This window comes from Pipistrellus kuhlii, unplaced genomic scaffold (assembly GCF_014108245.1).
Source record: "Pipistrellus kuhlii isolate mPipKuh1 unplaced genomic scaffold, mPipKuh1.p scaffold_m20_p_9, whole genome shotgun sequence".
Classification (NCBI taxonomy): domain Eukaryota; kingdom Metazoa; phylum Chordata; class Mammalia; order Chiroptera; family Vespertilionidae; genus Pipistrellus; species Pipistrellus kuhlii.
In genome coordinates, this window is record NW_023425595.1 from 59,462,922 (window position 1) to 59,477,793 (window position 14,872).

General features: G+C 42.1%; 1 protein-coding gene across 2 annotated transcripts in view; it reads left to right on the top strand.

Moving 5' to 3' along the window:
• The first annotated feature begins 2,934 nt into the window (after window positions 1-2,934).
• DDX10 (DEAD-box helicase 10) overlaps window positions 2,935-14,872 on the top strand; it is a 202,553-nt gene continuing 190,615 nt past the window's right edge. The window contains exons 1-3 of one of the 2 annotated variants that reach the window (XM_036426967.2): window positions 2,935-3,222; window positions 12,921-12,981; window positions 14,006-14,136. In XM_036426967.2, coding sequence (XP_036282860.1) covers window positions 3,037-3,222; window positions 12,921-12,981; window positions 14,006-14,136 — 378 coding nt within the window. In that variant the 5' untranslated portion in view covers window positions 2,935-3,036. The remainder of the gene's footprint in view (window positions 3,223-12,920; window positions 12,982-14,005; window positions 14,137-14,872) is intronic. The other variant, XM_036426966.2, reaches the window with a different exon arrangement.

The following is a 14,872-nucleotide window of genomic DNA, read 5'->3' on the forward strand; positions in this document are numbered from 1 at the left end:
TAATGTCCTCAAGGTTCTTTCACATTGTAGCATTGTCAGAAATTATCTTCTTTTTAAGGCTGAATAATGTTACACTGTATTCCTGGATGGACACTTGGCAATTGCGAATAACACTGCTATGAACTTGGGTGAGCAAATATCTTTTCCAGATCCTGCTTTCAATTTTTTGTATTTATATCCAGAAGTAGAATTGCTGGATCATATGGTAGTTCTACTTTTAAACTTTTTGTGAATGTACTTAAAAAAATTTTTTTTAAGATTGATTTCAGGGAGGAAGGGAGACAGAGAGATACTAGTAGAAACATCAATGATGAGAGAGAATCATTGGTCGGCTGCTTCCTGTACTTTCCCCACTGGGGATCAAACCGACAACCCAGGCATGTACCCTGATTGGGAATTGAACTGTGACCTCTTGGTTCATAGTTGAATGCTCAGTTACTGAGCCACACCTGCCAAGCTTGTGGATGTATTTCTACTTATTTTTAATTACTTCTCACCTGATTATATGTTGTTATTGGTTTTTATTTTATTTTTGTTAATCCTCACCTGAAGGTACTTTCCCATTGATTTTTAGAGAGAGTGAAAGGAAGGGGAGACACACAGAGAGAAACATCGACATGATAGACACATCTATTGGTTGCTTCCTGCATGGTGACCAGGGCCAGGGATTAAGCCTGCAACTGAGGTAAGGACCCTTGTCCGGAATCAAACCCTGGGCCCTTCAGTCAACAGGCTTACACTTTATCCACTAAGCAAAACCCGCTACCTAAGGCTGATTTTTAGAGAAAGAGAGAGGAAGGGAGGGAGAGAGGTGAAAAGAGAGAGAGAGAGAGAGAGAGAGAGAGAGAGAGAGAGAGAGAGAGAGAGAGAGAGAGAGAGAGAGAGAGAGAGACAGGGAGAGATATTGAGATTTATGTCTGAGAAAAACATCCATCAGTTGCCTTCTGTACATGCCCAACAGGGGATTGAACCCGAAACCTAGTATTATGTGCCCTGATCAGGAATGGAACCCTCAACCTTTTGCTGCATGAGGTGATGCTCCAACCAAGTGAGTCACGGGCCAGGGCTGAATATATTTTTTATTGTTAAAAATTTTAACTCCTCATCTCACAATATGTTTATTTTAGAGGGAGAAAGGGGGAGAGAGAGAAACATTCATGTGAGAAACATCGATCAGCTGTTTCCAATGGAATTGAACCCACACGCTTTTGGTGCACAGGATAACTCTCCCACCAGCCCAGCCAGCTGGCCAGGGCTATACTTTTCTACAATATAACTTCTCCTTATTGAGCTGTACTCTACACCACAGCTAGTGACCCAGAGTGTGGCGATTCTCTAGTTCAGTGGTTGGCAATCTCATTAGTCAACAGAGCCAAACGATTGAAATTTCTTTTGAGAGCCACATTTTTAAAAAAATATATTTTATTGATTTTGTACAGAGAGGAAGGGAGAGAGATAGTTAGAAACATCAATGAGAGAGTCATCGATCAGCTGCCTCTTGCACACCCTTTACTGGGGATGTGCCCGCAACCAAGGTACATGCCCCTGACCGGAATCGAACCAGGACTTTTCAGTCCCCAAGCTGATGCTCTATCCTAGGGGTGTCGAACTCAATCAGAGAAGGGGCCAAAATCTAAAATCCAGCCTAAATCGCGGGCCAAATGGTTTACTGAACAGTCATAAACTGTCATTGTGATGGAAACGCAGCGGAGTGCAGTGATGACAGCGCGGTGCGGGCCACATTGCAAGGCCTGGCGGGACGGATTTGGCCCGTGGGCCTTGTGTTTGACACATGTGCCTATCCATTGAGCCAAACCGGTTTCGGTGAGAGAGCCACATTTTTTAAATTTAAACTTCTTCTCAGGCCACTTCTTCAAAATAGACTCTCCCAGGCCATGGTATTTTGTGGAAGAGCCACACACTCAAGGGGCCAAAGAGCCGATGGTGGCTCGGGAGCCATAGTTTGCCGACCTCGGCATCTAGTTCACTTCCCCACCCTGCAAAGCTCTCTTCTGTTTAGGGATAGGCATATGGTTGGGGTAGTCATGTGGAGTTGGAAAGGGAATTTGAGAGCCCAGATACTCCATGTGAACTTTGAACCTAACCTCCCTGTTTTCCTGCCCCACCTGCGCACACTTCTAGGATTAAGGTGACCAGACGGGACAGTCCTGATTTTTAACAATTTGTCCCGAGTCCAGCGGCCTTTTAAAAAAGTCCCGATTTTTGGAAAGAATCTTTGAAATCTTTTGGATTTTTTTTTTTTTTTAAACGCCGCGGGACGTGAGACAAATAGTTAAAAATCGGGACTGTCCCGCCAAAAGCGGGATGTCTGGTCACCTTATGACTAGATAAATGCGCCAGAAAACCACTCATTGAAAGCCAGTTCACTTAAATAGCCAACAATGTTTCTTTTCACTCCTTTAGTTATCATTTTGTCTTCATAAATAGAATGTTAATGCAAATTCAGTATGCCTCTGCTACAGTTACTGAGGCCAGAAAAAGGGAAAACCTTTTCATTCCTAGGGAAGCTCCCTACAGTGGATAGAAATCAGAAGCCATGAACTAGCTGTTTGATTTTTTTTGGGCAAATCCTTTGGGTTCCTGGGCCGAAATATGCAAAACAAGTTTTATAATGATCCTTTACAGATTGTGGATGTGTAAACCCAGCGCACGCGTGAACAGCCCTTGGGTGTTTACTAGTTCTGACGTAACCATAGTAACCACAACCGGTGCGGAAGCGCTCATTTAAAGAGTCGACGCGCTCTTAAAGGGACAGAACCCCGCCCTCTTCCCCAGACCGCTCCGCCTCCGTATTCCCGGGACTGCTTCGCCCCGCCCTGCGGTTCCCAACTCACCAATCACCGTCCAGCTTTTCCTTGCCGGCCACGGCGCGTGCCCCGGGTAAACTCGGGGGCGGGCTTCCGGTTCCGCGCATGCGCCGTCGCCTCACTCTCCCCACGCTGGTTCCGCGTCCTGTCGCCCGGCCCGGGGAGTCTCGTGTGTGCGGGGGTCTGGGCTGCCGCTGCCGCTGCCACGATGGGCAAAACTACCGACTTTCGGGGTCCGGGAGCCCGGCCCGATCCGGTGCGGAGCTTCAATCGCTGGAAGAAGAGACACAGCCATAAGCAGAGTCAGAAGAAGCAGCTGAGGAAGCAGCTGAAGAAGCCCGAATGGCAGGTGGAGCGCGAGGTCATCAGCCGCCTGATGCTCAACTACGGGAAGGTGAGGCCAGCGCCGGGGAGGGGCGCGGGCCCGTGGCCGCCGAGGCGTGCGGGGTGGGCGGCCGGCCGGCTGCGGAGGGGACGGTGCGGACCGATCACTGGGGACCGGACCTGGGGAGTCAGCCGGTTGTCGGCTGGGTCGGGGAAGGGAGTGGATGAGAGATGACACTTGGGGGTCCCCCGTGGAGGCCCTACAGGTAGTCTCCTGGGCGCCACCGCCTAGGCCGCCTGGGAGGCCTGGCTGCTCTCCTGCTCACCACACCGTTCCTGGTCAAGATGGAGGTGCAGTGGTCCTTAAAGGGTAGGGAGGTTAACCTGTCACAGTTCCAGGAATATACATAATAATGCTAACGACTGTTATAAATATAAATCTAAATCATATTTATAACATTCACAGACCATACAAGAACGACAATAACGGTAATAATGACACCAACGTTTTAAGCCACTTACCCCGTGTTTCACATTATTTGGCTTTATCTCAGATGTGGATTTTATCCCCATGTTACCGATGAAAACGTTGAGGCTCCGAGAGGATGAGAGACTTGTCCCAAGCTTACCTAGTAGTAGGCGGTGGTGTGGAAATGGAACCTAAACCCATGTCTTTTTTTATTCCAAGCTTTTGCTTTTAACCACCATACCCGACTTGCATGCATCAACATCATCCATCTTCCTTCCTGTGCCTTGTCTCATTCTCTCTACTTGCTTTATGTCCCCCCTTCAAGAACTGGGTAGAAAAACTAGACTCCGGGTCTGTTTCTAGTGTCTACCTCCCCACATGGTAGCTGATATTCCTAGATGAGTTTCTTGTAGATATCACTTTAACCTCTTGACCTTTTCCACCATCAGGCTCCTTGGGGCTGTCAGTACCCCTCTTTTCCTTCCCCCTAATTCCCTGTCTGTGACCTTCAACCACTTCACTCAACCTCTCAGTGATTGCTCCCTTCTAGTGCAGTGTAATCAGAAATTTAACATGTGGGATATTTCTGGAATTAAAGTCACCATGTATTGTGCTGCTATAGCTTTTCTTTAAATCCTTAAATCAACAGTAAGGTTAGAGCCTAGAGTGTGTTTTGGCCTTTTTAAAAAAAAAATAATTTCTATTGATTTTTTTACAGAGAAAAAGGGAGAGGGACAGAGTTAGAAACATCGATGAGAGAGAAACATCTATCAACTGCCTCCTGCACCCCCCCCCCCCCACAACCAAGACACATGCCCCTGACTGGAATCGAACCTGGGATCCTTGAGTCCGCAGGTGGACACTCTGTCCACTGAGCCAAACAGGCCAGGCTTGGCTTTTGAGTTGAGATGATGGTGATCTAATAATCCTAGCTTTTGTTCATCAGATGACTGAGTGACTTTGGGCCAAGTTACTCTGTTGGCTTCCCTATTTTTTAGAAAAGTCATAGAAATGTTTACCTTACAAGTTGTGGAGAGTTAGTAAGAATGATTGCAACGCATTCTGCACAATGCTTGGTACACAAATATTGCATATATTAGTTGTTATATTATGAATGCTGCTATATACATAGCATCTCAAGAAACCATTGTAAGTTACTACTGGATTGTAAATTTTGACTCTTCATCAAAGATTAGAATTGTGTTCTTTTCCCTGGTGTAATCTCACGGTTTGTTCTTGTGGACCACTGACTGCTGCTTCTTGCATTCTACCAGAGCTCCTCTGAGTTCCTATCTTTTTAATTCTGACTGTGCTGATGTCTTTATCTGTGTCTTAGGATACCCTGAATGCCACAACGCCAAAACTGAGCTCATTATCTTTTTCTTCTAAATTCTCAGTCTTGTGTATTAACTTCCTATTGCCATTGTAACAATTTATCACAACCTCAGGGGCTTAAAACATGTTTTGCAAAGTGCTGAAGTCCCAGAAAACCTTAGCAGTTTGTTCTTAGATTCCCAGAGAAGTAACTCGGGGGACTGGCTGTGAAAGACATGGATTTATTAGGATGTGGATTTATTAGGACGTACATGCTCAGCGGTGTTGGCTGACTGGTGAAGTTTACTGCCACACCAGCTTCCACCAGTGAAGTTGGATGGCTTGCACGGGCAGCTGGCTGGTGTTATTTTTCTGCCACCGTCCAGACTTTCCCAACACAAGGTTTTATAGAGTACAGAAAACTTAGAAAACAGGACATACAGGGAGAAGGGTACCTGTGTGAGATCAAAACTTAGAAAACAGAACATATAGGGAGAAGGGTATGTGTGTTTTCTTGACACTGAGGAGCTGGCCAGGCTCCCAGGGTCTCACAGTCCGCATTCTGATGGCCTTCACTGTATTTCCCGGGAGGGCGAGTTGGAGTATGGGAAGGGGCCCATATTCTCATTTACTATACACAACAGAATATTATTCTCTCACTATTCTGAAAACCAGAAATCTGAAATCACGGGCACACACGCTGGAGGCTCTGGGGCAGGAGTGGGGAACCTTTTTTCTGCCAAGGGCCATTTGGGTATTTATAATATTCCCAGACCATACAAGACTGTCAATTTGAAAATTAGCCTGCTGTATTTGGTCAAACATTTAATTAACTCACTCCTAATGCCTTGCCAGGGCCAGACTAAATGACGTTCCCCCACCCTCCTCTAGAGGAAAATGGGTTTCTTGCTTCTTCTAGCTTCTACTGGCTATTGGTATTCCTTGGCTGGTGGCTACATTTCTCCAATATCTGCCTACTAGGACACATTGCCTTCTGTTATTCTTTATCAAATCTACTTGTTCTTTATCAAATATTTTTTTTAAAAGGATACTTCTGGGACCACCAGATAATCAATGATAATCTTCACATCTCAAGATTATTAATCAGATGTGCAAAGTCACTTTTATCATATAAGACAACGTTCACAGTTCCAGGGGTTAGTCTGTAGGCATAGCTGGGGATCATTGTTTAGCCTGCCACATCTTAGCCCACCTTCTAAGCAGATTGCTGAGCTAGAAACCAAGGAGTTATCCTACAGATTTCCCTGTTACAACTCTTATATCCCCTCAGTCACATTGGTGATCTTAAATTTCTCAAATGTGTCTCCATTCTCACTGCTGGGCCTTATTTCAGGCCCCATCATTTCTTGTCTGGTTTCTACAGTAGCTATTGCTTATAATAGAGGCCAGCAAACTTTCTGTAAAGGACCAAGTAGTGAATGGTTTCAGCTTTGCAGATCAGAAGGGTGGATCTACTCAACTCTGACATTATAACACAAAAGCTTCCATGGGAATATTTAAACAAATGGGTGTACACTAGTTGTGTTCCAGAAGAACTTTAATTATTAAAACAGGTGACTGGGATTTGGCCTTTATGCCTTTTTTTTCTCTAGTCTATCCTCCATATTGCTGCTAGAATGATGTTTTTCCAAGATGAAAATCCAGTCACTTAACTCCTGAACAAAACTTTTCCTAGCATCACAATTACTTTCAGGTAAATGGTTAGACAGATTAACTTATCAACATGCTCTAGCTCACGGGTTTGGCTCAGTGGATAGAGCATCAGCCTTCAGAGTGAAAGGCCCCAGGTTCGATTCCAGTCAAGGGCATGTACCTGTGTTGTGGGCACATCCTCAGTAGGAGGTGTGCAGGAGGCAGCCAATCGATATTTCTCTTTCATCAATGTTTGTAACTCTCTATCCCTCTCCCTTCCTCTCTGTTAAAAAAAAAAATCAATAAAATATATTTAAAAAAACAAAACAACAACAACAACAAAAAAAATGCTCTTTTCCAGTGGAAGAATAAGTTATTTGTGGTCAAGCAGACCTGGTTTAAATCTCAGTTTGGATATTGACTAGCCACATTTCTTAATGTGTATGAGCTCAGTTTCTCCACTCAATGACATTATTAACCACCATTTGTAAGGCTCAATCGAGGTAATATATGTAAAGCAAGCAGTCTGTGATAGTTATACATGAAAGAACAACTTGCAGTTTTGTGAATTGTTCGTGCTCTTTGATGCTTCTCGTCCCGGTACTTGATGTCCCCACTACAGTGAGAAATCCCCTTCCTCCACATTAGGGACACCTACTTGTCCTCTCAGATTTAAATTTCTCTTCCTGCCCTCCCCCAGGTGGAGTTAGGGCTGCTGTGCTTCTGTAGCATTTCGTATACACCTTTATTATAGTATTTATCAGCAAGTTGTGATGATTGGCTTCTTTAACTTCTTTGTTAACTCTTCCACTAGCTCAGTGGTCAGCAAACCGTGGCTCGAGAGCCACATGTGGCTCTTTAGCCCCTTGAGTGTGACACTTCCACAAAATACCACGTGCAGAAGCATAAATGCGATTGAAACTTCATGGCCCATGCATAGAAGTTGGTTTTCAGCTCTCAAAAGAAATTTCAGTCGTTGTACTGTTGATATTTGGCTCTGTTGACTAATGAGTTTGTCGACCACTGCACTAGATCATAAACCTCTGAAGGTCAGAGATCATTGATTCAATCATGTTTGCTTTGCTCTCCCCAGAGACTGGTCATAGAGTGCTTGTCCTTGAGTAAGGTGCTGAGCTGGTGTATAGAGCTGTATTTAGATATTGTTTGATGCACAATGACCTTTTCAGATGGGTTTATTCTAGTTGATAACATTGGTGCATTCTTTTTGACTTCTTATTTTAAACTGGAGGCCTGGTGCATGGATTCATGCATCGGTGGGGTCCCTCAGCCTAGCCTGCACCCTCTCGAAATCCGGGACCCCTCGGGGGATGTTGGATAGCTGGCTTTGGCCTGATCCCTGCAGGCCCAATCCAGACAGGAGGGAGCCCGATCCTGTGCGTTGAGTGTCTGTCCCCTGGTGGTCAGTGTGCATCATCGTGACTGGTCGATCTGTCCTTTGGTTGCTTAGGCTTTTATATATATAGATTACTCATATTTACTAAGTGTTTACATGTGTTGCCTTGCCATATCTTCAAATAACAAATAACCCTATGAGGTTGTTCCCATTATGCAGGTGAGGAAACTTGAAGGCACAATAAGGTTTAATAATTTGTGCAAGGCTTAATAATTTAAACAACAAATGAAAAAGTAAAAGTTCTGCCGAAACCGGTTTGGCTCAATGGATAGAGCGTCGGCTTGGGGACTGAAAGGTCCCGGGTTCGATTCCGGTCAAGGGCATGTACCTTGGTTGCAGGCATATCCCCAGTAGGGGGTGTGCAAGAGGCAACTGATCGATGACTCTCTCTCATTGATGTTTCTAACTCTCTATCTCTCCCTTCCTCTCTGTACAAAATCAATAAAATATTGTATATTAAAAAAAAGAAAAAAAAAGAGAAAAGAATATGCAATTTATGATTTAAAAAAAAAAGAAAAAAAAAAAAGAAAAAGTAAAAGTTCTAACTCAGGTAGCCTAAGTTTGATGTCAGAGCTCCAACTCACTACACTTACTGCATTGCAGTGCACAGATGTTTAAATCTTTTCAGTAAATTGAAAGAATAGTTTTCCCCTTATCATTCTGTTTTAATTTTTTAAATCTTAGAAGTATTTTTTTTTTAAGACCTTGTCAATAGAAAAATGAAGAGTGAAATCAATTGCCAGGGCTACAAATCCCAGAGGGCATCAAAGCAGATTTGTTATTCTGGAGGTAACTAAGGGGCAGATCCTCAGTTTATGACCCCTCAGATGGTAGCATTTATGCAAAAAACTTGTTACACTGCTGTAGGACGCAGGTGGTATTTAATAGTCTGAGCAATTTGATTCAGAAACATTTTGAAACAATTTGATAGGTACTTGCTAAAGTAGGTCTAGGTAAAAATAGATGTAAAACAAAACAAAAAAACCCATATCTGTGACCCTAGGGAGATGGGTGGGATTGATACATTTTGACAAATGTAATAAATATGTACAGTGCTGTGGTGTTAGAGGATGGTGTAATTAAGAGAAAAAAGGTTGTGTTATCTGTGGTGTTAGAGGATGGTGTAATTAAGAGAAGAAAGGTTGTGTTATCTGGCCAGATGAATTGGAAAATGTGTTTCTTCCGGGCACTCTTGCTCCTGGTGGTTGTAGCCTCAGGACTGGCTTGGGGTTGGATTTCAGCCCCCACCTCAGCCTTACTAGAGGCCTTTGTGTAGTATGCAAACTGTCCAGTGCCTGTAGCCATGAGTGGAACTAGTTCTTTTATTATTATTATTATTATGTTTTTATTTTTAAAAGATCTTTATTGTTCAGATTATTACAGTTTTTCCTCTTCCCCCCACCCTCCACCCTATAGCTCCTCTCCACCCGGTTCCCACCCACCCCATGCCCTTACCCCCCACCCCTACTGTTCTCAACCATAGGTGTATAATTTTTGTCCAGTCTCTTCCCACACCCCCCAAACCCCTTTCCCCTCAAGGATTGTCAGTCCATTCCCTTTCTATACCACTGATTCTATTATATTCACCAGTTTATTCTGCTCATCAGATTTTTTATTCACTTGATTTTTAGGTTCACTTGTTAATAGATATATATATTTGTTGTTCATAATTTTTATCTTTACTTTTTCTTCTTCTTAAAGAATACTTTTCAGCATCATACCTAATAAAAGAGTAATATGCAAATTAACTATCACTCTGCTACACCCACAAGCCACGCCCATCAGCCACGTCCACCAGGCGATCAGAGCAAGTATGCAAATTAACCCCAACCAAGATCTGAAATCAATAAAAACATATTAAACAAAAACACAAACTGCTGCAGAAAGTCACATCACACAGCAATAGAACTAATTATCTCTCGTGATGAGGTGTGATCACATGCTAATCGTTAGCCAAACATTGCTAATGAGCAGTGACTTATGGATTTAAATATGTAGAATATAGTTGTAGATATGTAATATTTATTTATGCCAGCAAAATTACTACAGTGTGTTTTCCAACATATGTCCTGTTTGCTAAAATTTGTAAAAAATAACAGTGAATTAATGACAAAAAAACCTGTTAATTATAGGTAAATCTTGGTTAAAAGCATTTAAAAATTAATAGGGTGTTAATTTTCACAGAGGACATACGGACCAGAAGTTTTGTCTGTTAAATCCAAGTCCATTAAATCGAGGTCTGCAACATTGAGCATTTACTATATTTCTTGGAATGTAATTGAGCATCTTCTAGAACAGGGTCAGCAAACCTTGTCTGTAAAGGGCCAGATGGTCAATACAGACATACCTTGTTTTATTGCATCTTACTTTATTGTTCTTCACAGATGTTGCATTTTTATTTTTATTTTTGCTAATCTTTCCATCAATTTTTAAAAAGAGTGGAAGGGAGAGAGATAGAAACACCGATGTGAGACAGACACATGATTGGTTGTCTTCAGCATGTGCCCCGACCAGGGATTGAGTCTGTTGAGTCTGCAACCGAGGTCCATGCTCTTGAGCAGAATTGAATTTAGAACCTTTCAGTCTGAGGGCTCTATCCACTGAGCCAAACTGCCTAAGGAGGTGTTGCATTTTTTTACCAATTGAAGGCAAGATCCTCCACCAGCAAAAAGGTTACTTTGCTTTGTTGAGTACCTGCTTTATTTCAGTGTTCTGGAACCAAACCCACAGTATCTTCGAGGCTTTGTGGGCCCTACCCTGTCTGTCACAACTACATGGACAATATGTAAATGAATGGTTGTAGCTGTGCTCCAGTAAAACTGTATTTACAAAAATAGGCACCAAATTGGATTGAGCCATACATGCATTAGCAGGATAACAGTGTCCTTCAGTTTTTTGGTGACTTCTTTCTAAGACTGTGGTGTATATATAGCTTTATGTTGTTATGGCTGATAGAGTGCTGGACATGTTTTATCCTTCCAGTCGTCTTCAAACTACGGCCCTCGGGCCACATGCGGCCCGCAGAGGAGTCTGATCCGGCCCGCCAGGTTTTTTGGGCAGTGAGCGCAGCCGAGGTGTTACAGTAGGAATTAGTAGTTCATATAGTCCGGCCCTCCAGCTCTCTGAGGGACCGTGATCTGGCCCCCACTTTAAAAAGTTTGAGGACCCTGTTCCAGACTCTTCCTTAGGAGGTTAACAGACATTAGAAAGAAGTATTTGCTTGAAGAGCCCAGTTTGCCTATTCTGTATTTCTAAGAGGGATTGAAGAATATGTTGCCTATCTAGCTCTTTGTGTAAGCAAACCATTCTCTGAAAACAAGTACCAAGGTGGACTGCACCTAATTTTAGTGTCCTGTTTAGAAGATGACCTTCTAAATGAGGCAATTTTCTCCTAATGCTGTACACCGATTCTGCCTTCTCTTACCTGGAGTGATTTGTAGGGATTAAGGCAATGTTTTAATACTTTTGTCTTCAGCATTGGAGCCAAGAGTAACATGTCTGGACTACAGTAAAAATCTTGGGGAAAAATGTGTAGGCTGTAAAATAAAATTCAAGCTGTCATCCTTTTATTGCCTGGAGTGTAATTTAAATAAATGAGCCTTAAGAATGCGAGCTCCCCCCTTTTGTGAATTATGAATAATTTGTCAGCCTATTCTCATTTCTGAACAGTGGTTTTTGCTTTCAGCATGTGTAATAAACTAATTCTCCTGAGCAGCCTAAATGAAATTCAGAAAATTGAGTTGATGCTAATGAAGCACATCAGTAATGCACATTTAGATAATGTAAAGTTAAAGGACAAAATGTTACTTATCGAGGCATCAGAGTGTGGGTGAGACACTTCCCTGGTTATCCTATATAATAAAGATGTAATATGCAAATGGTCATTACACCGTGAAGCATAACGAATGACCCGGTAAAAACCGGATCACGGATCAGCAGGAGGGTGGGGCAGCGAGCTGCAAGTGGGTGGCAGAGAGCTACAGGAGGGGGCAGGGCAGCAAGCTATGAGGGGGGAGTTACTGGAGGTTGGGGCAGGGGAGAGCTATCGGTGAGCTACTGGCCCACGGATTAGTGTGCAGGGCTACTAGTTACTAAATAATGCCCCTCCTTTACTCCCAAAGGAGTAGTTGTCAGATTGGATTTCGCATGCCACTGATTTATGGTTAAACTTTGAAAGGTTTGTGCTAACAAGGTATATCCCTTCAACTAACTTAAATCTATTCTCCAAAATGTGTAAATAGAACTATTCTCAACATTTCTTGTGATTTATTTTATAGTCATTTTGTGTTTTATTTCTTAAACTGGTAATCCTTTGAAGGATGGTCTGAAAGTAAATTTTATTCCTAAAATTGACGTGGTGATAACTTATTGTGTTAACCTTTTAGAGATGAACGATGTTCAAGGTAGTAGTATGTGTTGAGTGAATTTTTTTTTTTTTTTTTTTACCATTTAAAGTTATTAGGAACTTACATTTTAATTTTTATTGATTTCAGAGATGAAGAGAAAAGGGAAAGAGAGATAGAATCATCAGTGATGAGACAGAATCATTGATCGGCTGCCTCCTGCATGCCCCCTATTTGAAATTGAGCCCACAACCCAGGCATGGGCCCTGACTGGGAATTGAACCGTGTCCTCCTGATTCATAGTCTAATTCTCAACCACTGAACCATGCTGGCTGAGCTACAACCTTATATTTTTAATAACAGCTTTTTCAAGGCATATTTCCTTTCAAAAGGAATAATGGTTTTCAGTTAGAACTCATGATTGAATTTAATCCTGTCGCACCAGGGGTAAGCTAGGCAACATAATATAAAACTCTGGCTCCACAAATAAATAAATAATGGTTTTGTTGTAAGACAAATTAGTTATGTAGTATGTTATTTTGCCTTATTTGACAAAGTCTTCTTTTTCTTTTTAGATAAATGTAAATGAAATTACAAGATTTTCAGATTTCCCTTTGTCTAAAAAAACATTGAAAGGTAGGTAAATGATGATCTTGGAACATGTTGGATTTCTTGATGCTTTTTATAAATGACAACAGATTTAGAAAGTTTAACCTGAAAAACCTTCATTTAGGCAAGTAATTTTTTTACCATGACAAGAAACTATTCATTAAAGTTTTTTTTTCTTTTTAAAGTTTAGTTATAAGAAGAATCTAGGTATATGTAAGCCAAATTCTTCTTCTTTTTCTTTAAAAAAAAGTATCTTATTGATTTTTTTACAGAGAGGAAGGGAGAGGGATAGAGAGTTAGAAACATTGATCAGCTTCCTCCTACACACCCCTACTGGGAATGTGCCCGCAACCAAGGTACATGCCCTTGACTGGAATTGAACCTGGGATCCTTGAATCCGCAGGCTGATGCTCTATCTGTGGAGCCAAACTGGTCAAGGCCATTTAAGTTTTACCAATTTGTCATTCTCATACTTTCTGGACTAAAGAACAGTAGTGATGAAAAAAGATACTAGGGCCTCTGAATAATTAAAATGAAGCCTAATTATGTTAATATGAGCAGGAGAACAAACAAAAATGGGATACCTTTTGTTTTAGTTTGCTAGTACCGCTAGACAAAAAACCACAGACTTGGGTGGCTTAAACAAAGAAATTTATTTTCTCTTAGTTCTGGAGGCTGGGAATCCAAAGGTCAGGATGGTGGTAGGGTTGGTTTCTTCGGAGGGTCATAATGGGCTTACAGAAGGCCTCTCCTTGGCTTTATATGGCCGTTCTCTTGCTGCCTCTTCATGGAATTATCCCTCTGCACTCACATCTCTCATGTCTTTGTCTGAATTTCCCCTTTTTATAAGGACACCAGTCAGATTAGATTAGAACCTATCCAAATACAAGGGCTGTTTTTGACTCAGTCATCTCTTTAAAGGCCCTGTCTCTGAATACAGTCACGTTCCAAAGTACTGGGGTAGGTTAGGGTCTCAGCATATAAGGGGCCCTCAACATATGCACAGGTCAGCCCATAATTATACAGGAATTTCTCCTCTCCACACCTGCAGGTTTGCAAGAAGCCCAGTACCGTTTGGTAACTGAGATACAGAAGCAGACCATTGGGTTGGCTTTGCAAGGTAAAGATGTCCTCGGAGCTGCCAAAACTGGATCTGGCAAGACTTTGGCTTTCCTTGTTCCAGTAAGTAGCTTATTCATATTGGATAAGATTCTTTGTTATATAATTTTAGAACATTTTGTGCCTAGATAGAAGCTAACTATGTCAAGAGTTTTGTTGAATTTCCTTGGTTAGAATGCAAGCTTTATCAGACAGGTGTCTTCTTCACCCTGGTCCTAACTTAGCACCTGGTACATGTGAGCAGTCAGTAATTTACTTAGTGAATTATTGTGTCTCAACAAGCCATTCCAGGGTGGCAGGTCAGGATGGTTCTGCTCTGCTGAACGACAGCTGAGGGAGGCTATTGCAAATCTGCATTTATACTTCCTTTGTTTAGGATGAAGCTGAAATATCCTCACTTTAAGAAGATTGGGTCACTCTTTGATAAATGATATCTATTCCCTTATAGCCCTAAAACAATAGAGCCTCTTAAGAATTGACTTATATTTCATTTATGCAGCTGGTTTCATAATTTATTTTATTTATTTATTTTTTTAAAATATATTTTATTGATTTTTTACAGAGAGAAGGAAAGAGGGATAGAGAGCTAGAAATGTCGATGAGAGAGAAACACTGACCAGCTGCCTCTTGCACACCCCCTACTGGGGATGTGCCCGCAACCAATGTACATGCCCTTGACCAGAATCGAACCTGGGACCTTTCAGTCCGCAGACCGACGCTCTACCACTGAGCCAAACCGGTTTCGGCTGGTTTCATAATTTAGTTCCTTCAAAATAATTGGCTCATTAAAAAAAAAAAA